Raw genomic sequence first — 24,430 nt, forward strand, 5'->3', positions numbered from 1 at the left:
AGCTGGGACTTCACACATTTACCTTAGCTGCTAGGCTGTAGTAGGCATTTACTATTCACCAGACTAATGGTTTTTGAACTTCCTGTCATAACCCATTAGTGGATGGTGAAATTAAATTACTAAGTCAGATTTTGAAGACAAAACGACACACCAGAAAACTGTAGAAAAGAAGGTATGAATACATTGCACAGAGTAAATATCTTGTGAAACTAGGCTTATGTACATGTTTGAGTCATGATATAAATTTTTTACTAATTATAAGAAATTTTGAGCAGAACTCTTCAGACCAAGGGTTACAAAGTTCAAACTTTCACTGGTAGACAAGATTCTTCATTATATTCCACTAGTTAACTGTAATATTGGGCAAATTATTTAACCACTCTGTGCTTGTTTCAACTATTGGAAAAATAGTTCCTATTTCAGTGTTGTCATGAGGATTAAGGGCGTTCTTAAGTGAAGGGTTAAGTGCTTAGGACATGGCAAGTGCTCTCTGTTAGCTGTTTTCCAACTGTCACTCACAATTTCTATTCCTGTCCCATTTCCTGCACCTGCCATACTCTTCCTGACCTCCTTGCCCTTTGCACATAAGGGAAATCCTCTAGAGCAGTGGTTCTCAACCTTCCTAATGCCGCGACCCTTTAATACAGTTCCTCCTGTTGTGGTGACCCCTCAACCAAAAAATTATTTTCGTTGCTACTTCATAACTGTAATTTTGTTACTGTTATGAGTCATAATGTAAATATCTGATATGCAGGATGTATTTTCATTGTTACAAATTGAACATAATTAAAGCATAGTGATTAATCACAAAAACAATATGTAATTATATATGTGTTTTCCGATGGTCTTAGGTGGCCCCTGTGAAAGGGTCGTTCAACCCCCAAAGGGGTCGCGACTCACAGGTTGAGAACCGCTGATCTAGAGCCTTTTCTAGTGACTTCAAAATCCCTAAAGCCAATGAATGTTTCTCAATTTTTTTAACAATAAAAAAATTTATAATTTCCTTTTTATTGCCTTCCTTCCATTCAGGCTTCAAAACTCTGTAGCTATATAGTCTATCACTTCAAAACTCAGCTCCTTGAAATATTTGCTAAATGGTCAGTCCACAATACTTTTTATTTTGGCACCTCCTATCTTCTTCAATTGAGATGAAGTTTCTATCCAAACACTTTGCACTTTGCTCTTACCAATTTTTCTTATTGCCAAGTCCAATGGTTTTCTTAGTCATTCTACTAGACCCCTGGTTGGCAACCTGCGGCTCACGAACCACATGCTGCTCTTTAGCCCCTTGAGTGTGGCTCTTCCACAAAATACCGACTACTGCGCATGGGCCACGAAGTTTCAATCGCACTGTATGTGGGCGCTCGCACGTGGTATTTTGTGGAAGAGCCACACTCAAGGGGCCAAAGAGCCGCGTGTGGCTCGCGAGCCAGTTTGCTGACCATTGTACTACACCTTTCTCATTCTCGTTTTTAAACTCTTCTCCCTTGGTTTTTAGGCCAGTTTGACTGTCCACATCACTCCCTAGGGGATCCTTGTTTATCTTGCAGGCTCTTTATCCTGAGTTTGAATGGTGGGTTCCCCTGGTTCAATTCTTGGCCTTTTTTCTTCATATACCCTTTTCCTACATGTTTGTGTCCACTCTTAGGATTTTAATTAGAACCTAGAAATGATCTCACATCTAGGTTTCTAGACCAGATTTTTAATACAATTTAGCATACAGCAAACTAAGTCACTACTTGTATGCCCTTAGTACAGCCCCACCCCCACTACAAGCTTGTACCTTATGTTCCCTCTTACCCAAATAAGAATGGTCATCTTTGATTCCAACCTTCTTCTCACTCCCAACATTCAATCACAAAATTCTATTTTACCTCTTTAAATATTCTGAATGTCCCCATCCTCATACCCTCATTGTTGTACTTCAGACCACTTCATTTCTCCCCTGAATTAGTGCAACAGCCCAAATACTCTTCCTGATGTATTTGTATCCCCTTTGAATATATTACCCAATAATGGAGTTAATTTACTAGAACCCAAATAAAAACTGTCACTAATAACTACAGCGAAAATCAAATGACTTTCAAGACAAATAAGACCTTTTATGATCTGGCCCCTGCTTATCTGCATAGCCTTCATTTCTGCCACTCCTTGCAACTTTCTAAACTTGTCATGTTCTCATGAATTGGCATAAGCTTAGGTATCTTTTACTTTTTTAAAAAGACTCAGTTTAGGGATTGTCTCCGGAAAGCCTTTCCAGTTTCTCCGTCCTGATTAGGTGCCGCTTCTGTGTTCCCAAAGCACCTTGTTTTCATCACAGCACTTACCACACTGTAACCGTTTTCCTTTGTCTTCCATTCAACTGAGTCCCCCTGAGAAATGAAGTAGCTTAGTATCCCTAGCACCCAGTGTTTGTTAACGGAATGCCGCTGCTGCCTGATGGACTTTCTTTTTCCTTTCCCAACAGTTGTTAGCCCTGCAGACCAGGCTACCCCAATAGGAAGTCTGAAGGTGTCCCTTCAAGCTGTTGCTGCCTTCCATGCTATTCACAAGGAGATGACCGAAGATTTGTTTTCGTGATAGAACAAGGGCTATTCCATTCTAAACTCTGTGAGGGAACCATAGTAAAAAAGTCTCTTATAAAGTAACTTGCTAATCCATAAGTTTGGTTTACTGTGATGTCTCTCAATCTGATCATAAAAGCTTAGAATATGAGTTTGTTTTCGGGATACTAGCTGGACAAAATCATTATTTTCTAACGCTTCAGCACTTTACCAAGCAAGCAGGCTTGCTTTTAGGATCTGCAAAAAAAACTATCACAGAAGTTGAATTTACAAAAACAAAACAACAACAAAAAAACCCAGTTTATTTATCTTTTAGTTCTTCCAAAATTGAAAATATCAAGTCCTACTGCTAAAGAGAAAAAAACAAACAAAATCTGAGACCCCTCCCCCCTCCTCTCTTAAAGTCACAAAACACAGAATTAACTGCAGTGGAACAGGTGGGTGCAGAGAACCAGGAGGGGGAGTATGGCAAGATAAACTCCCCAAATACTTAAAAAGCTGTTCAACAGAAACTGGGATAAATACAGGACAATGCAAGACAAGTAAAAATAAGGAGCAGCAGTGATGAGAGGCCATGTTGTAGAAGTGACCTCCCTTCTTCTTTTCTCTTCTCATCAGGGTATTCTAGGCCCAAGGCATGACTATTGCCCCTTCCAGATCTAAATGTTGATTCCTTAATAATGAGCCTCCTCCTGGATTTTACTAGAAGCAGCACATGAAGCACGGCTGTTCTTACTCAGGTATATCACAAAACAAACAATGGTAGTTTTGTTTCTGCCAATATACCACGCGTGAATTTGAAAGGATGAAACCACACCCTGGAGCGTCGCTGCTGCTTACGTCTTCCACGGCAGCAGATACCACAGAATCTGCATGAGGCAAGAAAGCAGGAAAACTCAGACGGAGGTACCAGCCTGATCTGCCTTACTAGCTCAAGTTGTATGGTTTATCACAATCATTAGCAAATTCCAAGAACCTGTCTGTTCTTGAGTACTGCAAAGATGCAACTTAAAGAGATGTGAGGAAGGTCATGGCTGTAGGGTAGGATGGTGGATCAAATCTGCTGGTCAAGAACCATGGTGCAAGTAGTTATTCACCTTGTCCTAACACCTTGGAAATCTACTTTGAGACATCCAAGAATAAGATGTCAGAAGCCACGGCCGTCCTGGCAGAAGGTGACAGGAAGAGAGGAATGAAATGGCATTAACAGCGAAGCCTCTGCCCTTCTTCAAGAACACCTCCTGCCTTGCCATCTGGACGGGGCCACTGGCACGTGTCCTGGTGGGCCTGGAATTCCCCGAGTAGATTGGTCCACACAAATGGCCCCCTAAACCCATAAACACAAATGGCAAAACTTCAAAAGAAAAAAGGAAAAATACAGTTTCTGTCATGTAAAATTTTCAGGGGTTGGCTAGAGGAAGAATGGAGCTGAGGGCCAAAGTTCAGGAGTTACTTCCTCTTTTTCTTGGGGGGCGCAGAGCTGTGTCTGGAACCACGGTTAGAGCCACGGCCTGAACTGTGCACAGATGCCTTCCTCTTCCGGCTCATACTTCGACTCTGTTCCTCCTCTTCCTCGTAACGACTTTCACGGTCCGCTAAACAGAAGAGGTATTACTAGTTGGATATAGGTTAGCTTTAGTACCTAATACTACTGGATAGCATGGAATAGTACTGAGAATATAGTTTGGAGTTAGACCTTTTATTTATTTATTTACTTTTATTTTTTATTTTATTGATTTTTTTACAGAGAGGAAGGGAGAGGGATAGAGAATTAGAAACACTGATCAGCTACCTCCTGCACACCCCCTACTGGGGATGTACCCGTAAACAAGGTATATGCCCTTGACTGGAATTGAACCTGGGACCCTTCAGTCTGCAGGCCGATGCTCTATCCACTGAGCCAAACCGGTTAGGGCTGGAGTTAGATCTTTTAATCTGGACTCAGTCACTTACCATTTATGTGATCTAACATTTTTTTTTTAAAATATATTTTATTGATTTTTTACAGAGAGGAAGGGAGAGAGATAGAGAGTCAGAAACATCGATGAGAGAGAAACACCGATCAGCTGCCTCCTGCACATCTCCCACCGGGGACGTGCCCGCAACCCAGTACATGCCCTTGACCGGAATCGAACCTGGGACCTTTCAGTCCGCAGGCCGACGCTCTATCCACTGAGCCAAACCGGTTTTGGCTACTTAACATTTTTGAGTCTTGGTTTATTTATAAACAAAGAAGGATTAAATAGGGTAATTTAAGCAAAGTTCTATCATAACTTTGGATATCATAATTTAGGATACAGTAGATATTTCCTTTCATCTATTTTTTCTTTTTAAGTTTTATTTATTGATTTTATAAAGAGAGGAGGGAAGGAGAGAGAAACATCGATTTGTTGTTCTACATATTTATGAAGTCATTCATTGCTTCTTGTATGTGCCTGGCCAGGGATTGAACCCACAACCTTGGTGTATCAGGAGGATGCTCTAACCTATCTGAGCTACCCGGCCAGGGCATTTCCTTTTATGTTTAACTTATATTTGGCATTTGGCTTCAGAGTAATTAAACTGGCACTATAAAAATATTCCTAACCTGGGAGAGGCCTAAAAATTTAGACTATTATATAACTTAGATTTGGAAACTGAATAACCCAATTCTAGAGCCTTATAAGACTACGTGGCTATCATGACTATGGGTCCATTGGGGACTTGACAGATGAAAAAAGTATCCAATTAGGCAGTCATACCTCTTGGAGAATACAAATTACAGACCTTGTTTTCTCCACTAGTTAAGGACTGAAATCTGTGAGAAATTTGTGTCTCAAAAAATAAAACAAACAAAAAAATTTACCTTTTCGGGCTTCTTCCTCTAGTTCATCCCAATCTTTTCCACTCTCTTCTTCACTGCCCAATGATTCCTTGGAATAGTCTGAAGAAAAATAAATGATTAGTAAGCATTAGTCATTATACTGGAATGGAATGATAGAACTCTTCCCTTTTGCAAAAGTGGCTTCCAGAAATGGCATTAGATTAGAAAGCCACAGAAACTTTTCCTTGTAAAGACTAACCTGATTCTTCAGCTTCTGATGAGTAATCTTCATCACTGTCCTCTTCTTCTTCTTCATAGTCATCCTCTGAAGGATTAAATGTCTCATCTTCGATTTCAGATTCTGAATCCCCTTCCTCAGCATCACTACCCTGATGAATTAGAGAAAAAAACCCAACACTATATACTGATTTAATGGATACCCTAAATATATAATTCATATTTCTTAAAGTTTCACTTCATCTTTCCTTGCCCAGGAATATTAACTGCAGAAATACTCTTGGTAATAATGCATTATGCTGAGGTGGGAGAACCATTTTTTAGAGAACAATTTTTGAAAAATTTCCAACAGTTTTGATAATTTCAAGGAAATCTTGTCAGTGACTACAAATACCTAGTTAATTTATTGTTTACCTGTAAAACTAATTTGGAGAAATAACATCAGATGTGTTCAGAGATTTTCCCACTTAGTCTGGTCATTTATGTGCTACTTCTCCTAATTGCCCAAATAACGGACAACTATTATATAGCAGAAAAGAAACCCCACACTCACGCACCTCACCCTCAGGCTCCAGGAAAGACCAGCCACCTTGTTCAAAGAAGCCCTCAGGGTCATCAACAATAGTCTTCATGATTTTAGTCCAGTTGAGGGACTGTACTCCTTCTGTATACTTTAGGTCACAGGAACTGAGAGAAATAATATTACAAAGTCAAAATCAATCCTCTATATTTTCTGAGAATATCCAGTTGTCAAACTGGTGATTATAATCTGAAGAGCAGTTAACCTTTTCTTAAATGAATGGGGAACAGGTATGCTCTGCACTGTGCCACCAGAACATGCCCAGACAGCTGATATTTGGTCTTCCAAAGCACGAACCCTCACATCAAAGCAGCATTCCAACTGCAGCAATCTCTGTCCCTCAACTGAACTAATCTAAGTTCACTTTCTTCTTTTCTATTTTCTTTAGGAAGGCAGAACCCATATAGAACTTGGAAGGCTGTTGGAGTTGAGAGTGAGAAAGAGAAAGAGAGAGAGGAGGATTTGGGGAGGCAGACAGCTAGAATGTGTGGGACAGAGTACTAGAGGATAGAGTGATGGGAAAGCTCTGAAGATTAGCTGAGGATGGATCCCCTCAAATTCTATGGCTGAGGATCGATCTGCACAAACATGAGAGGAAACTAATTAGAACTGGGCAAAGAATCACAGAATTCCCAGATTGCACACAGAGGTGGAAATAATTCTCGTTCCCATCAGCTTTAGTGCAAAGACCTCAAAACACTCAGGGAATCGGGTAGAATTCTCAGAGGAGTTCTACCTCAGCAATGGGGCCAATTAGCCCCAGACTCAAGGCTGTTCTGATCCAGCATTCATGACACTTTGTAAAGTGTCCAAGCCTTGAAAGATCAAATGGAATCTAAATAACTTAACTGTAGCTTAGAATAGAATCTAAAAAATCTGAAATAACAAAACAGAGCACCCAAAAATGTGGAGTCACAATGTATGGCAACCAATCACAAATTACCAGGCATGCAAAACAGGAGAAAAATCAACCAATGAAAACAGACCCAGAAAATACAAAGGTGATGAAGTAGCAAATAAAGATGTTAAAAAAGCACTGATACATGTTCCATATGTTTAAGAAGAGGGAACCTTAAAAACAATGAGATGAAAAAAATGAAATTTGTGTAATTACTCTCAGAAAAAAAGGCGGACTGAGGAAAGAGCAAAAATATTTAAAGATTCATGGTCAGAACATATCCAAATATGATGAAAACGACAAAGCCCATAGATCTAAGAAGCTCAATGCACACCAAACATTTGAATAATTATAATAAAGAAAACCATACCAAAACATCTGGTTATCAAAATGCTAAAAACCAACCAGAAAAAACAAAACAAAAAACAACAACTTAAAGAAGCTCTAGAAAAAAAGAGGAAAGAAGAATGATAGATATCTCATCAGAAACCCTTGAAAGCTAAAAGACAAGAAATAACATCTTAAATAGTAAAAGAAAAGACCGTCAAGTTAGAATTCTATATGCAGCAAAAACACCTTCTGAAAGTGAAATACTTTCAATAAGTTGATGCAATTTACACAAAAAACCTGCACCTCAAATACTAAAAGTTTATGAGGCAAAGGAAAATAATAGCAGAAGGCTACAGGTAGAAGGTTGGAACCACACAATGGCATGAAGAGCACTAGGTATGGAAGATATGAATTATACAAAAGACTTTCCCCTCATTTTTAAACTGAAAGGTAACCGTTTTAAAGCTAAAATAATGATAACAAATTGTGGAATTCATAACAGAAGTACAATATATGGCAATAGCAGAAAGGACAGAAGAGAAATTGAAGCATAAAAACCTTCCAACAGTAAAGATGTATTATCTGAAAGCAGATGGTGATAAGATGTATATGTAAACTTTAGAGTGATTATTATAAAAGTAAAACAAAGAGGCCCAGCCAGTGTGGCTTAGTGGTTGAGCGTTGACCTATGAACCAGGAAGTCACAGTTCAATTCCTGGTCAGGGAACATGCCTAGGTTAAAGGCTCAACCACGGGTGGTAGTGTGTGCAGGAGGCAGCTGATCAATGATTCTCATAATTGATGTTTCTATCTCTCTCTCCCTCTCGCTTCCTCTCTGAAATAAAGAAAAATATAAAACAAAAAAAGCATAGGACAGATGAAAAACAAATAGCAAGATGGCAGATTTAAACCCAACCATATTGATAACTACATTAAATGTAAATGGTCTGTTTTCAACAATCCAATGAAAACGTAGACATTCTCAGAATGGATTTTAAAAAGTGAGACTGGCTAGTGTGGCTCAGTGGTAAAGCATCAACCCATGAACCAAGAGGTCCCCAGGTTCGATCCCTGGTCAGGGCTCGATCCTCATAGGGGGCATGTTGGAGGCAGCCAATGGATGTTTCTCCCTCATCGAAGTTTCTATCTATCCTTCTCCCTTGCTCGCGCTCGCTCGCTCTCTCTAAAAAAAAAAAAAAAAAAGTGAGCCCTACATGTATGCTATATGCTATCTATAAGTAAGTTACTTTCATATAAAGTAATGTAAGTTAAAAGTAAAAAGATAAGCCATATTAACCAAAGCCAGAAGTCTATAGTAATATTGCACCAAGTAGATTTCAAAATGAGGACTATTACTAGAAATGATGAACATTTTATAATCATGAAAAAAACCCTCCAACAGATTAACCAACAAAAAAACAAATTATCAATATTAGGAATAGAAGGGGACATCATTATAGAGTAAACAGATACTAAAGCTGGTAACTTAGATGAAACAGACCAGTTTTTTGAAACACACAGTTAATTCTAAAATTTATATAGAATAGCTAAATTAATAATAGCCAACTTTGAAAAGGAACACAATTGGAGGACTACTCTACCTGATTTTAAGACTTACTATAAAGCCACAATAAATAACATGTATAAGAAAACACATATACCAGTGGAAAAGAATGTAATTCAGAAATAGACCCTCCCCAGAAAATATTTGGCAATGATATATCTGATAAAGGGTTAATATCCAAAATATATAAAAAGCTCATATAACTTAACAGAAAGAAGACAATCCAATTTAAAAACGGGCAAAGGACCTAAATAGACACTTCTCCAAAGAGGACATACAGAAGGCCACGAGACATATAAAAACATGTTCAAAGTCACTAATCATCCGAGAGATGCAAATCAAAACAACAATGAGGTATCATCTCACACCTGTCAGACTGGCTACATCAACACATCAACAAACAAGTGCTGGAGAGGATGTGGAGAAAAAGGAACCCTCGTGCACTGCTGGTGGGAATGCAGACTGGTGTAGCCACTGTGGAAAACAGTATGGCGTTTCCTCAAAATACTAAAAATGGAACTTCCATTTGATGCAGTAATTCTACTTCTAGGACTATATCCCAAGAAAAAGAAACACCAATCAGAAAGGATATGTACACCTCTACGTTCATAGCAGCACAATTTACAATAGCTAAGATTTGGAAACAGCCTAAGTACCCATCAGCAGATGAGTGGATTAGAAAACTGTGGTACATCCACACGATGGAATACTACGCTGCAGTAAAAAAGAAGGCATTCTTACCATTTGCAACAGCATAGCTGGAACTGGAGAGCATTATGCTAAGCAAAATAAGCCAGCCAGAGAAAGATAAATATCACATGATCTCACTCATTTGTGGAATATAATGAACAACATAAATTGATGAACAAAAATAGAACCAGAGTCATAGAAGCATTGAACAGACTATCCAACCTATGAAGGAAGGTGGGGGGTGAGGGGTAAGACATCAATCAAAGGACTTGTATGCATGCATTATGAGCATAACCAATGGACACAGACCGGGGTGGGGGGTGAGAGCATGTGCTGGGGGGTGGGGAGGGCCGGGGAGTGGTCAATGGGAGAAAAACGAGACATATACTTTAAACAATAAAGAGAGATGCAAATTAAAACAACAATGAGGTTATCATCTCATACCTGCCAGAATGGCTATTATAAACAAATGACAAGTGCTGGCGAGGATGTGGAGAAGAGGAAACCCTAGTACACTGCTGGTGGCAAGCATACTGGAAAATAGTATAGTTTCCTCAAAAAATTAAATATGGAACTGCCATTTGACCCAGTGATCCTACTTCTAGGAATATATCCTAAGAAACGCGAAACACCAATGAAAAAGAATGTATGCACGCCTATGTTCATAACAGCACAATTTACAATAGCTAAGATCTGGGAACAACCCAATGCCCATCAGTAGATGAGTGGATAAAAAAGCTGTGGTACATTTATACCATGAAATACTATGCAGAAGTAAAGGGTGAGACTCTCTCACCCTTTGAGACAGCATGGTGGGACATGGTGAAATAAGTCAATCAGAGAAAGACAAGTAACACATGATCTCATGCATATGTGGAATCTAAGTAACAAAACAAACTGATGAATGGAGTGGATCCAGAGACATGGAACAGAGTGCAGAATCTTGGAGGGAAGGTAGGGGAGTGGGAGGTAATCAACCAAGGAACTCGTATGCATATATGCATGGCCCATAGACACAGATAATGGGGCAGTGAGGGCCTGGGGCAGTGGCGAGGGCAGGCTGGAGGGGGTCAATTGGGGACATATGTAATACTTTCAACAATAAATAATTATTAAAAAAAGAATAGACCCTCCCCTACATGGTGAAAAAAATTTTTTTTTACAGAAATGCCAAGGTAATTTAATGGGTAGGAGATAATCTTTTCAGCAAATCATGCTAGAATTGGAGATATCCCCGCCCCCCACATCTACACTAATAAAAGAGAAACATGGTAATTGGCGTACGACCGCTACCCTTTTCATTGGCTAATCAGCGAGATATGCAAATTAACTGTCAGCCAAGATGGCCGCCGGCAGCCAGGCAGCTTGAAACTAACATGAGGCTTGCTTGCCTCAGTGACGGAGGAAACCAACCTTCCCCGCCTGAGGCTGCAGGCCTCTGAGCGGGCAGTTTAAGAAACTCTGTAACAAATACCGCCGGACTTCAGCCAGCAGATTCGCAACATTGTAAGCAAAGGCCAGAAAGCTACTTTCAGCCGCGGAGGCCTAAGAGCTGGAGCCAAGCCTCAGAGCTAAAGCTGGCCCAGAATAAAAAAAAAAAAAAAGAAAAAAAGGTGTGGTTGGGAGCTTCAGTCACCCACAGCCTGAAAATAGCCCTCAGCCCCTCACCCAGACTGGCCAGGCACCCCAGTGGGGACTCCCACCCTGAAGGGTGTGTGACCAGCTGCAAACAGCCATCATCCCCTCACCCAGGCTGGCCAGGCACCCCAGTGGGGACCCCCACCCTGATCCAGGACACCCTTCAGGGCAAACCAGCTGGCACCCAACCGTGCACCAGGCCTCTATCCTATATAGTAAAAGGGTAATATGCCTCCCAGCACCGGGATCAGTGGAGCCATAAGGCCTCCCGGCACTGGGATAAGCATGACAGGGGGCAGCACCCAAACCCCGATTGCCCTGTGGCTCTGTGTGTGACAGGGGGTGGGGCCACAACCTCCCTATCCGCCCTGCTCTGTTCGTGACAGGGGAAGGCGCCCCAACCCCCTGATCAGCCCTGCTCTGTGCCTGATAGGGGGGAGCTCCCCAACCCCCCCCCCCCCCCATCCACAGGCCCTGCTCTGTGTGTGACGGGGTAGAGCCATAACCTCCCCATCGGCCCTGCCCTGAGTGTGAGAGTGGTGGTGTCCCAACCCCCTGATCGGCCCTGCTCTGTGGGTGATAGAGGGCGGTGCCCCAACCCCCTGATGGGCCCTGCTGTGTGTGTGACGGGGGCGGTGCCCCAACCCCGATTGGCCCTGCTCTGTGCGTGACAGGGTACAGAGCCCCAACCCCCCTGATGGGCCCTGCTCTGTGAGTGACAGGGGGCAGTGCCCCAACCCCCTGATTGGCCCTGCTCTGTGCGTGACCGAGGGTGGCGCTGCAACCTCCCCATCGACCCTGCCTTGAGTGTGACAGGGGACGGTGCCCCAACCCCCCAATCGGCCCTACCCTGATTGTGACTGAGGGTGGCATCACAACCTCCCAATCTCCCTGCTCTGTGCATGACAGGGGGCGGCGCCCCAACTCCCCAATCAGCCCTGCTCTGAGCCCGACCAGGGGCTGCACCTAGGGATTGGGCCTGCCCTCTGCCACCCGGGAGCAGGCCTAAGCCAGCAGGCTGTTATCTCCCGAGGGGTCCCAGACTGTGAGAGGGCACAGGCCGGGCTGAGGACCCCCCCCCCCCGAGTGCACAAATTTTTGTGCAGCGGGCCTCTAGTCTATAATAATAAAAGCATAATATGCAAATCGAATGAACAGCAGAATGACCACCTGGACAGTTGTCTGGATGACCTTCCAGACGATCTTCCGGATGACCACGCTATGACACCCACTGGCTCCAGGCCAGCCAAGGCGGTGCTATGCGATAGGTCCAGACATTGCCCCATGATCACCTTGCAGAGGGAGGCCCAGGCCACCGACTGGTGGGCGGGCAGGGCCTCCCTCTTTGGGGCTATCGATCATGGGGTTCCCAGACTATGAGAAGGCACAGGCCCAGCTGAGGGATTCCCCCTCCCATGTGCACAAATCTCACGCACTGGGCCTCCAGTATATCCTATATAATAAAGAGGTAATACGCAAATTGATCCCGACACTATAACGCCACAGAAGATGGTGGCGCGCACAGCAGGGGTGGGGCCAGCGGCTGCTTGAAGCAACTTCTGCTGGGTTTTTGTGGCCCTGCATGCACTCCATTGGGACGGGGCCCAGCGGCTGCTGCGCACAGCCTGGAGGCAGGGCATTAGGGTGGCACTCCAGAACTCAGGGCCGTCCCGTGGCACGCTGGCCATGGGGGGTAGAACTTCGGGACTTGGGGCGGTTCCATGGCACGGGGGAGGGTGGGAAAGGGATCCCGGGTCTTGCGCGATGGGTCACTAGTATATATCTATCTCCAAAGCATGGACTTTGACCCTTTTACCACAGTAAAAAATTAACTCAAAAGGAATCACAGACCTGAATGTAACACCTAAATCTATAGAACTCTAGAAGAGAGAACATTTTTTATGACCTTGGGTGAGGCAAAATTTATCAGATAAGCTCTGGTCAGCGTCACTCAGTGGTTAGAGTGTTGGCCCGTGCACTGTAGGGTCAAAGGATCGTTCCCTGGTTAAGGGCATGTACCTATGTTGCAGGTTCAATCCCCAACCTGGGTCAGGGTGTGTTTGGGAGGCAACCAATCAATGTATCCCTCTCACATCGATGTTTTTCTGTTTATTTTTCCTTCCCTCTGTCCCTCTCTTCCTTCCTCCCACTCTCTAAAAACTAATGGAAAAGCCCTAGGCAGTTTGGCTAAGTGGATGGAGTGTTGGCCTGTTGAACAAAGGGTCCCAGGTTCGATTCCGGTAAAGGGCACATGCCTACGTTACAGGCTCCTTCCCAACCCGGCCCTGGTTGGGGCTCGTGGAGGAGGCAACCAATTGATGTGTTTCTCCCTCAATGATATTTCTGTGTCTTGCCTTCTTCTCTCTCTTCCACTCTCTCTAAAAATCAACGGAAAGCCCTAACTGGTTTGGCTCAGTAGATAGAGAGTTGGCCTGTGAACTGAAGGGTCCCGGGTTCGATTCTGGTCAAGGGCATGTACCTTGGCACATCCCCATTGGGGGTGTGCAGGAGGCAGCTGATTGATGTTTCTCTCTCATCGATATTTCTAACTCTCTGTCCCTCTCCCTTCCTCTCTGTAAAAAATCAATTATATATGTATATTTAAATAAATAAAAATCAATGGAAAAATATCCTCAGGTGAGAATAAAAAAAATAAAAAACAATGGAAAAAATACCCTTGGAGAGGATTAACAACAAAAAAAATTAGGTAAGACTTAAGAGCAACATTACAAAAGAAAAAGTTGACCAAAAATTTCATGAACATTTTACACTTCTGGTTTGTAAAAGACACTTAAGAAAATGTAAAGGCAAAGAAACTATTGGAAGAAAATATATGCAAAATCTGTATTTGTTGAAAGACTTGTATATAGCCTAAAGAATTCTTCAACTCAGTAACAAATTTTCAATATGGGCAAAAAATATGAAGATATTTTTTATCAAAGGTACAGAATGATACAGAGCATATGAAAAGGTGGTCAACATCATTAGTCATCATGGAAATGCAAACTGAAAGCACAATGAGATAGCACTACACACCCACCATATGGCTAATATTAAAAAGACTGACAATAACAAGTGCTGGTGAGGATGTGGAGCAACTACAATTCTCACACACTGCAGGTTTTCTAGCATCCTGGAAAATGATGTTATAGTTTCTTATAAAACTAAACATAAATTTAACCATATGGCCAGCACTTCCAATATTATAGGTAGTTTACCCAAGAGAAATGAAAACATGTTTATACAAAGAGTTGTATATAATGTTTATAACAGCTATTCGTAATAATCCCCAAATAAAAACAACCCAAACGCCTATTAACTGGTAAATGGGTCAAGTACAGACTATTCACACAGTATAATATTCCTTAGTAATAAAAAGGAATGTAGTACTGATGCACAACTTGGATAAACTTCAAAAGCATTATACTAAGTAAAGGACGCAAGAAAAAAAAGGTTATATCCTGTATATTTCCATTTATGTAGCAGTCTAGATTCTTCTGCAAAGTGTATAGTGACAGAAATCAGGGACAGAGTTAAGGGGATTGACTGTAAAGGGGTATGAACACTTTTAGGAGTGAAGGAAATGTTCTAAATCCTGATTATGATGATAGATATGAGATTGTATATGTTTGTTAGAACTCATCAAATCATATATTTTAATTGGTAAATATTATTACATGGAACTTGTACCTCAATTAAGCTGATTTGAAAAAATCATATGCATCTTACACATAACATTTTGATCCTGTATCACTTACCTGCACATATTTCTTAGGAAAATCCTCATGGAAACCATAAATTTCTATTTTTCTGTGTATTTCTAAGCTCTTGACATATTTCTTATGAAGAGACTACATTTATAGCACCTTCCTTTTCCAGATAATGAAGGGGGAAGGAGAGAGGGCAGAGCAAATTATACTCATGGCTACCGAAGCCTCACACATTACCTAGGGAGTAACGGACATCCCCCTGTTTATTTGGGTTCTGGTACTTCCATGAGAAATACTTTTAGCTAAAGTGTGAGCATATGGTGTTAATGGCTAAAAACCTCCCCCCAAAAACCTGGCTAGCATGCTCAGTGGTTAGAGCATCAGCCCACACACCAAAGGGTCTCTGGTTTGATCCCTAGCCCTGGTTGGGGTGCATGCAGGAGGCAACAAATTGATGTGTCTCTTTCACATCAATGTTTCTGTCTCTCTACCCTCCCTTCCACGCTCTGAAAATCAATGAAAAAATTATCCTTGAGTGAGGATTAAAAAATGAAGTAAAATAAAACTTTATCTCTCTCATCTCAGTAATAAGAGAGAAGTAAGAAACACTCTCCACTTTTTGTAAATATTATTATAAACGAGTATAGATCTTTTTATACATATATCAAATAGAGTTAGAAAAGATCTGACTTTGATTTTCCTTGTGTAAGTATCCATAAATTATTGTTGGGTATTCAGAAAAAAGTGAATAGCTCTAATGGGTCTTGAATTTTCAAATCCCAGTCTATAACTCAAACCAAAGACAGTTTCATCTTAAGTATATCAATTTTTATGTATAACATACCATACTTATATTTTACTAGAGGCCTGGTGCGCAGCTGCGCTTCAGTGGTGAGCCCAGTGTCTGACACCAGCCCATGGATCAGCTGAGTGACGCTCCCGCTGTGGGAGCACACTGACCACCAGGGGGCAGCTCCTGCATTGAGTGTCTGCCCGCAGTGGTCAGTGCACATCATAGCAACCAGTGGCTTAGGCTTTTATATCTTTACTAGGGGCCCGGTGCACGAAATTCGTGCACTGGGTGTGTGTGGGCGGGGGGGGGGGAGTGTCCCTCAGCCCAGCCTGCCCCCTCTCACATACTGGGAGCCCTCAGGCGTTGACCCCCATCACCCTCCAATCGCAGGATTGGCCCCTTGCCCCGGCCTGATGCCTCTGGCCTAGGCGTCCGGCCCGGGCAGCGGGGACCTGCAGTGGCAGCGGGGGGCGCCGTGATTGCGCGGGCTCCGCCCCTGCCCCTGCAGGATGCCTCTGGCTGAGGCGTCCGGCCCAGGCAGCGGGGACCCACAGCTGCAGCGGCCCCTCGATCGTGGGCTTCGCTTTAGGCCCAGGCAAGGGGCCCCTAGCTCCTGGGACTGCCAGCTTCGACCGTGTCCAGCTCCCATCGCTGGCTCCACCCCTACTTCCTGCTATCACTGGCCAGGGCGGCAAAGGCACCTGATTCTCCGATTATGGCTGGGGGGCAGGGCAAAGGCGGCCCCAGGGCCGCCTTTGCCCTGCCCCCCAGCTCTTAGCTCCCCTCTGGGTTTCCGATCACTGTCAGTGGCAGGGGGCTTCTTCCTGCTTTCCCTTTTGCCTCCCTGCATTGTGCCTACATATGCAAATTAACCGCCATCTTGTTGACAGTTAACTGCCAATCTTAGTTGGCAGTTAATTTGCATATAGCCCTGATTAGCCAATGAAAAGGGTATCGTCGTACGCCAATTACCATTTTTCTCTTTTATTAGTGTTGATATATAAAAGCCTAAGTGACCATTATGACCGAACAACCAGAACGTCCAGTCAACCAGTTACTACAGTCACTATGACGCACACTGATCACGGGGGTGGGGGTGGGGGGGGGGCGCAGACACTCAATGCAGGAGCTGCCACTCCCTAGGCAACCTCCCGTAGCATCTCCCCCTCCCCCCCCACCATAGGCCTTGATTGCCAGCCAGGCTGAGGGACCCCACCCATGCATGAATTCGTGCACCAGGCCTCTAGTATATAGATAATATAGGATTCATGGGGTAAATGGGAGATTGCTGGCACATTTACTTACTTCAACCATTCTTTGATGGGGTCAAGAGAAGCTACAGGAATAGCATTTATCATTGTCACTTTCTTGCTGTAGTCCTTGTAGACAATTACCATATCAAAGTTCTTCAGGTGAAACTGAACCCGCTCAAAGTGAATCAGCTCAACTTCATCCAATGTCACCACAAAAGGTGGCTGTCAAGGAGGAACTGGATATTATCATATAAATACTTTGCCAACTATTATATATTAGCAATTTCAAATACTTTCAGAATCCATTACATAAAGGATAACTAAACAATTTTTGGGTTTATTTTTTTGGAAAAACTAATAGCAGTACAACATATTAAGGAGCCCCAGTAAAAGAATCTGCAAAATTAAATTCTTCTCAAGAATAAATTTAAGGAAACCATATGAACTATCAAAAAAAACTAAAGAGGCTTATAGTCATTTGTTCAATATGTTTTATGTCTAAGATAAGTGAATATCAAAAGAAATAACAAGGATCTACTTTTCAAAACACCTATCCTCTGTTTTCTCTAAGGATTTTCTTACTAAAAGGGGATTTAGAAATACTCACCCATTCTGTAGCATTTACCAGCGCACTACTAGTGGGCTGAAGGAGGCAGGTACTCCTATAGGGAGCTCCATTAAATCTGAAAGAGAATAAGAAAAGAAACCACATTAAGACTAAACTTGTTATAAGAGAAACTATTATTGCCACAATAAACTTCTGTTTCCCATTCCCAACAACTCCAGCATATTCAATACAGAGTCATTCCCAATGGAAGCCTCTCAATCTTAGCCACTCTTCCCAGCTCTTAAAGTTTCAAGAGGATATGGATATCTCAAAGAATATCAGTTATATGAAAAAGGAGAAGGTATGTTAAATTATTATTAAAGGAAGAATAACCAATTTTTGTAAAAGGTAGACCCGTGAAACTTCAAGCTAGAAAATAGAGATATGCCTGACCAGCGTGGCTCATTGGTTGAGCGTTTACCTAGGAACCAGGAGGTCACAGTTCCATTCCCAGTCAGGGCACATGTCCGGGTGGCAGGCTCAGTCCACAGTGTGGGATGTGCAGGAGGCAGCCAATCAATGATTCTCTCTCATCATTGATGTTTCTCTCTCTCTTTCTCACTCTCCCTTCCTCTCTAAAGTCAATAAAAAAACAAAAAAAAGACGAGATAGTCTGTTTGGTGTGGCTCGGTGGTTAAATGTCTACCTATGGGCCAGGAGGTTGAGGTTTGATTCCCGGTCAGAGTAAATGTTTGGGTTGTGGGCTTGCTCCCCAATAGGGGGGGGGCGGGAGGGGGGTATGCAGGAGGCAGCCGATTGTGATTCTCTCTAATCAGTGATGTTTCTATCTCTCTTTCTCTCTCCCTTCCTCTGAAATCAATAAAAATATGTTTTAAAAAATAAAGAAAGATATGTTACCCCAAGTCCCTAAAAGGCACTTCGAATTCCAGTTCCTCCTTAGTTAGAGCCTCTACTTTCTCAATGAAATTTTTAAAGGCAGTTTTCAGTTTGTGCCTCATTTCTCGTTCCATCTGTGGGAAAAAAAAATACTAATTAACTATAGCTATTACTTTACTTGTTAACAGTGTATCCCTTCAAAAAGTCTGAAGTGCTTTTGCAGTCATAACTATGATACTAATGGGTATACCCAATTAAAGGTCATCATACCATTAACTGTAGAGCTGAGTCTGCAACTTAAATCTAATCCATAGCCACTGTAGCACACGAACTCAGCAGATACCTAAGTTATTCTCTAGATAGATTCAGGCGTTCTTTATAAAATATAACAATTACTGAACTCAGATTTGGATTACATCCTACCTTACTACCCTGCAAATAAAATACTAAATTTCAGACCTGCTCAGCATAGAGGTCATCTCGGTCATGCATATGCTGATGTTTTCCCAAGTCTGTGGTGATCTCTCCCACTTCTGTGTAAAACTGTACATCTGTGTGCCGCTTTTTCCCAAACATGATGGCATTCTGAGGGCAAAAAGCAAAAAGTCAGAAAACTTAGTCTATACAACAGATAAGAAAGCAAGATAACAACAAAATGTGAAAAATATCATTACTAAAATATAAAAATATCATTACTAAAAATGACAGCATTTATATAAAAACTAGAGGCCTGGTGCGCAAAATTGTGCACTGGTGTGTGTGTGTCCCTCAGCCTGGCCTGCGCCCTCTCACAGTCCAGGAGCCCTCGGAGGATGTCTTGTGGGGAGCAGGCCTGACATCCTTAGTGCTGCTGCAGACATGGGAGAGGATCTGGCCACCGCCGCTGCGTTGGCCAGCAATGAGCTGGCTTCTGGCTGAGTGGCACTCCCTGTGGGAGTGCACTGACCACCAGGAGGCAGCTCCTGTGTTGAGCATCTGCCCCCTGGTGGTTAGTGCACATCACAGTGACTGGTCGTCCCGCCATTTGGTCAATTTGCATTTTACCCTTTTATTATATAGGACTAGAGGCCTGGTGCACAAAAATTTGTGCACTCGGTGGGGGGGTGGGGTGTCCCTCAGCCCGGCTTGAGCCCATTCACAGTCTAGGACCCCTTGGGGGATGTCCACCTGTCAACTTAGGCCCACTCCCCGGGGGATCAGGCCTAAGCTTACAGTCAGACATCCTTATGGCAGCCAGGGAGCCCTTGGGGGATGTCCGACTAAAGGCTTAGGCCCCCAAGGGATCTGGTCTAAACTGTTAGTTGGACTAATCTTAGTGCTGCCACGGAGGTGTGAGAGGCTCCTGCCACCACCACTGTGCTGGCCAGCCATGAGCCAGCTTCTGGCTGAGTGGCACTCCCCATATGGAAGTGCACTGACCACTAGGGGGCAGCTCCTGCATTGAGCGTCTGCCCCCTGGTGGCCAGTGCGCATCATAGCAACCGGTCATTCTGCCATTCAGTTAATGTGCATATTAGCCTTTTATTATTATTACTAGAGGCCCAGTGCACAAAAATTTGTGCACTCGGGGGGAGGGGGGGTCCCTCAGCCCGGCCTATGCCCTCTCGCAGTCTGGGACCCCTCAGGAGATAACGACCTGCTGGCTTAGGCCTGCTCCCAGGTGGCAGAGGGCAGGCCCAATCCCTATGTGCAGCCCCTGGCCAGGCTCAGAGCAGGGCGGATCGGGAAGTTGCGATGCCACCCTCAGTCACGCTCAAGGTAGGGCCGATTGGGGGGTTGGGGCACCGCCCCCTGTCACACTCAAGGCAGGGTCGATGGGGAGGTTGGGACGCCACCCTCGGTCACGCACAGAGCAGGGTCAATCAGGGGGTTGGGGCGCTGCCCCCTGTCACGCACACAGCAGGGCCCATCAGGGGGGTTGGGGCTCCGTACCCTGTCATGCACAGCGCAGGGCCAATCAGGGGGTTGGGGAGCTCCCCCCTGTCACGCACAGAGCACGGCCAATCAGGGGGTTGGGGAGCTCCCCCGTCACTCACAGAGTAGGGCCGATAGGGGAGTTGAGGCACCGCCCCCTGCCACACACAGAGCAGGGCCGATCAGGGGGTTGGGGCGCTGCACCCTGTCACACAGAGAGCCGCAGGGCGATCAGGGGTTGGGGAGCTCCCCCCTATTAGGCACAGAGCAGGGCTGATCAGGGGGTTGGGGCGCCTTCCCCTGTCACAAACAGAGCAGGGCGGATAGGGAGGTTGTGGCCCCGCCCCGTCACACACAGAGCCGCAGGGCGATCAGGGGGTTTGGGCGCTGCCCCCTGTCACGCTCATCCCGGTGCCGGGAGGCCTCGCGGCTCTACTGATCCCGGTGCTGGGAGGCATATTACCCTTTTACTATATAGGATAGAGGCCTGGTGCATGGTTGGGGGCAGGCTGGTTTGCCCTGAAGGGTGTCCTGGATCAGGGTGGGGGTCCCCACTGGGGTGCCTGGCCAGCCTGGGTGAGGGGCTGATGGCTGTTTGCAGCTAGTCACACACCCTTCAGGGTGGGGGTCCCCACTGGGGTGCCTAGCCAGTCTGGGTGAGGGGCTGAGGGCTGTTTTCAGGCTGGCGGGTGACTGAAGCTCCCAACCACACCTTTTTTTCTTTTTCTTTTTTTTTTTTTATTCTGGGCCAGCTTTAGCTCTGAGGCTTGGCTCCAGCTCTTAGGCCTCTGCTGCTGAAAGCAGGTATCTGGTTTGTTTGGGTTCTATAATCGAAACATTGTTTCAACTCTAGCTCTGAGATCCCGGCTGGCTGAAAGCAGGTTCCTGGAGTTTTAGTTTCTATATTTGTTTGTAACAATGTTTCAAACTGCAAGCTCAGAGGCCGGCAGCGGCAGGCAGGGAACATTGGAGTCCTCTGTCACTGAAGCAAGCAAGCCTCATGTTCGCTTCAAGCTGACTGGCTGCTGGCCGCCATCTTGGCTGGCAGTTAATTTGCATATAGCCCTGATTAGCCAATGGGAAGGGTAGTGGATGTACGGCTAATTACCATGTTTCTCTTTTATTAGATAGGAGGATAAACTATTCCTGAAATCACCATAAACTAATGACATTTGGGAATGTAAAAGAGGATAAACTTTAAAAAGTACTCCTACTTATTACAATGGACTTTGGAGAGATTATGTTGGTAATAAATTGTGTCTAAAGCAAAGATTTTCTATTTCAGAAAGAGGAATGTGGAGACCTAATACGCTTTGGTGATCATTATGTATCACCACCAAAGGGACAAAGACACTTAGCACCTTCTAGATGTTAGGCACTGTGGATTTAGAAACATTATTATTATAACTATTTATTTACTCTTAATCCCTAAAAGAGGATATTTTTTGCATTGATTTTTAGAGAGTGGAAGAGAAGGAGAAGAGAGAGAAGATAGAGGAGAGAGAAACAACAATGTGAGAGAGATACATCGATTGGTTGCCTCCCACATGTGCCCTGACCAGGGCCAGGAATTGAACCAGCAACCCAGGTACATGCCCTTGACCGGGATTTGAACCCATGGGCCTTTGGTGTGTGGGCCGATGCTCCAACCATTAAGCTATGCTGGCCAGGGCTTTATAAACATTTATTTTATTCAATCTTCTTAAAGACCAAATGTGATCGGTAACGTTTTCATCAATATCTTAAAGGACAGAGGTTGACAGAGAGAGCTTGCCCAAGATCACATAGCTAGTAAGTAGAAAGGTATACCTTGAGGTGAAAGTGCAAGACAATAATCATTTCTCCATCACAGGGCTGGAACAATGCATGCTTGATGTTATTGTACAGAATATCCACTTTGTCTCCTCGAACAGATGTGAAGCGGAAACCTGGGGGAAGAGTGGAGGAAGTAGCTAATTACCAAGCAGCACCCTGAGCTTGGCCAAGAGGCACTGCTTCTTTCTTTACTGATTTGAACAGGGTCAGAGGAAATGCTGACAACTGTATAGAGCTTTCCTTTTGTTCTGTCCATACAGCAATATAAGCAGATTCCTTCCAGCATTTCCTTGTCGTACTATATTATCTGATGTGTCACTCTTACAAACATGTTCCTAATGACAAAGCCCAGGCACATGAGAGATGGTCCATACCATTGACATGAGCCTCCAGTGAACCTTGCATCCTCTTTTGGGCAATGTTTGGCCGAATGTATAGATCTTTTAGTTTGGGGTTACTCCGGTTTAGATTGATCACCAGGGAGTCTTGTTTCACAATGCCCTAAGCAGAATGAAAATTAATGTGAATCTTCATGTATCTTTACACATCCCCCAAACCCACGTGTCCTTTTGCAGAAAGTTTCTTTGTTTGTGGTGTTCAGGCTTACCTCCTTCTCTTTCTCTTCTGCTTCCCGAGTCTTATAACGCTTCTGTACCTCTTTTATAATCCGGAAAGCATTCTGAAGGTTCAAGGCTGGTACTGTCTGTTCTCCGGGTGCCTTCATATTTGAAGCTCGGTATGTACTGTAGAAGGGGGGAAGCATTTATGAGTTTCTTCATCAGGCTAGGTAACCTGCATTTTTCACTATATTTTATAACTGGCTTAATATTTTTACTAGCTGGTTTGGCTCAATGGATAGAGCGTTGGTCTATGGACTGAAGGGTCCCAGGTTCGATTCCGGCCAAGGGCACATGCCTGGGTTGCGGACTTGATCCCCAGTAGGGGGCGTGCAGGAGGCAGCCAATCAATGATTCTCATCATTGATGTTTCTATCTCTCTCTCCCTCTCCCTTCCTCTCTAAAATCAATAATATATATTAAAAAAAATATTTTTAGAAGAAAACAGCACCAGTGAATGGAGAAACAACGTTTGAACATTTGGAAAGCTAACCAAACAAACAAACCACCTCTTTTCTTCTCTTTTTGAATGGAGAATGTTGGCTAATCCATTGGGTGGGACAATCACACTTATTTTTCAAATCTGGCATAACCTCCCAAATGATCCCATTCCAAACCATGAAAGAATAGACTCCAATGCAGCACACCTTTCTTGAAATCCTATTGCAAAATATGTGTAGCAAGTATAAAATATTTTCATGAGGATCCTAAATTATGTTTTATCCTCAAAGTAATACAAAGCCTAACTAGATGGGAGAGGACAGCACAGAGAATGAAATGCTTCTGAGAGTGCCATTCCAGCCAGCAAGGAATTGGGGATGGTTATTTTCTTGGGAACTCACATTTCCTTGACAAAAGTGGCTTCTGGGTTAGGAAAAATGTTGCCCTCATTCCTGCCCAGAGCACTGCCTGGGCAATAGAAGTTAATTCGCAAATAAGTATAATCTCCTTCCACCGACATACTTATATTCTGTTAAAAAAGAAACAGCATTAAAATAAACAGGATTCTTTCCTTGATAAAAATTAGGAGTTATAATAGAAATGCTAAAATTAATTTAGGAGTTACGAGCTGATTGCTAAACCTACATATTTATCATCTTTTTATATGACCAAATATGTTTCAAAAAGAATCATGAGCTCTCCAACTACTTACGCTACGTGTACAACTACAGGCTAAAAAATGCTAAAAAAAAAGATTCAAGGAAAGAGGACAATTATGCTTCTAAACTAGACCAATAAACCCTCTACAAAGTGAAAACTGAAAGGAAGGAAAATGATAGCAGAAGATAAGTGAGAAGGGTAGAGTCTGAAGAAGAGTTAGAGAAATGACTTAGATAAAACAATAATCTATGGTAAGCCCAATTACTATTTTAAGAAAAAGTTTGAAGGGAACCTAATTCAATGTTAGTACCTTGATCGTGGCAATGTGAAAAGGTGTCGCTATGCCAAACACAGGCATTATTACAGTCTCATATTTCTTATCAATATAGATCTTCATTTCCCGAATATGTGGTTCCTTAGGCATCAAAGATGGGTTTTTATAGGACACATTAGATTTCCGAGCTCTGGAGTGGGGATAA

General features: G+C 43.5%; 2 protein-coding genes across 5 annotated transcripts in view; one reads left to right on the forward strand and one right to left on the reverse strand.

Moving 5' to 3' along the window:
• Positions 1 to 2,663, forward strand: part of RPGRIP1 (RPGR interacting protein 1) — a 64,728-nt gene extending 62,065 nt beyond the window's left edge. For 3 of the 4 annotated variants that reach the window (XM_059706939.1, XM_059706949.1, XM_059706957.1), the window contains exon 25: positions 2,468 to 2,663. In XM_059706939.1, the coding sequence (XP_059562922.1) occupies positions 2,468 to 2,580 (113 nt within the window). In that variant the 3' untranslated portion in view covers positions 2,581 to 2,663. The remainder of the gene's footprint in view (positions 1 to 2,467) is intronic. The other variant, XM_059706966.1, reaches the window with a different exon arrangement.
• A 167-nt stretch (positions 2,664 to 2,830) lies between these two features.
• Positions 2,831 to 24,430, reverse strand: part of SUPT16H (SPT16 homolog, facilitates chromatin remodeling subunit) — a 47,035-nt gene continuing 25,435 nt past the window's right edge. Inside the window, exons 14-26 of the mRNA XM_059706988.1 lie at positions 24,262 to 24,415; positions 23,693 to 23,820; positions 22,841 to 22,976; positions 22,608 to 22,734; positions 22,228 to 22,346; positions 18,964 to 19,089; positions 18,526 to 18,638; positions 17,668 to 17,743; positions 17,113 to 17,282; positions 6,162 to 6,291; positions 5,627 to 5,756; positions 5,410 to 5,487; positions 2,831 to 4,159 (exon numbers count right to left, since the gene is read on the reverse strand). Coding sequence (XP_059562971.1) covers positions 4,014 to 4,159; positions 5,410 to 5,487; positions 5,627 to 5,756; positions 6,162 to 6,291; positions 17,113 to 17,282; positions 17,668 to 17,743; positions 18,526 to 18,638; positions 18,964 to 19,089; positions 22,228 to 22,346; positions 22,608 to 22,734; positions 22,841 to 22,976; positions 23,693 to 23,820; positions 24,262 to 24,415 — 1,633 coding nt within the window. The 3' untranslated portion in view covers positions 2,831 to 4,013. The remainder of the gene's footprint in view (positions 4,160 to 5,409; positions 5,488 to 5,626; positions 5,757 to 6,161; positions 6,292 to 17,112; positions 17,283 to 17,667; positions 17,744 to 18,525; positions 18,639 to 18,963; positions 19,090 to 22,227; positions 22,347 to 22,607; positions 22,735 to 22,840; positions 22,977 to 23,692; positions 23,821 to 24,261; positions 24,416 to 24,430) is intronic.

Source organism: Myotis daubentonii, chromosome 1, assembly GCF_963259705.1.
Source record: "Myotis daubentonii chromosome 1, mMyoDau2.1, whole genome shotgun sequence".
NCBI classification, from domain to species: Eukaryota; Metazoa; Chordata; class Mammalia; order Chiroptera; family Vespertilionidae; genus Myotis; species Myotis daubentonii.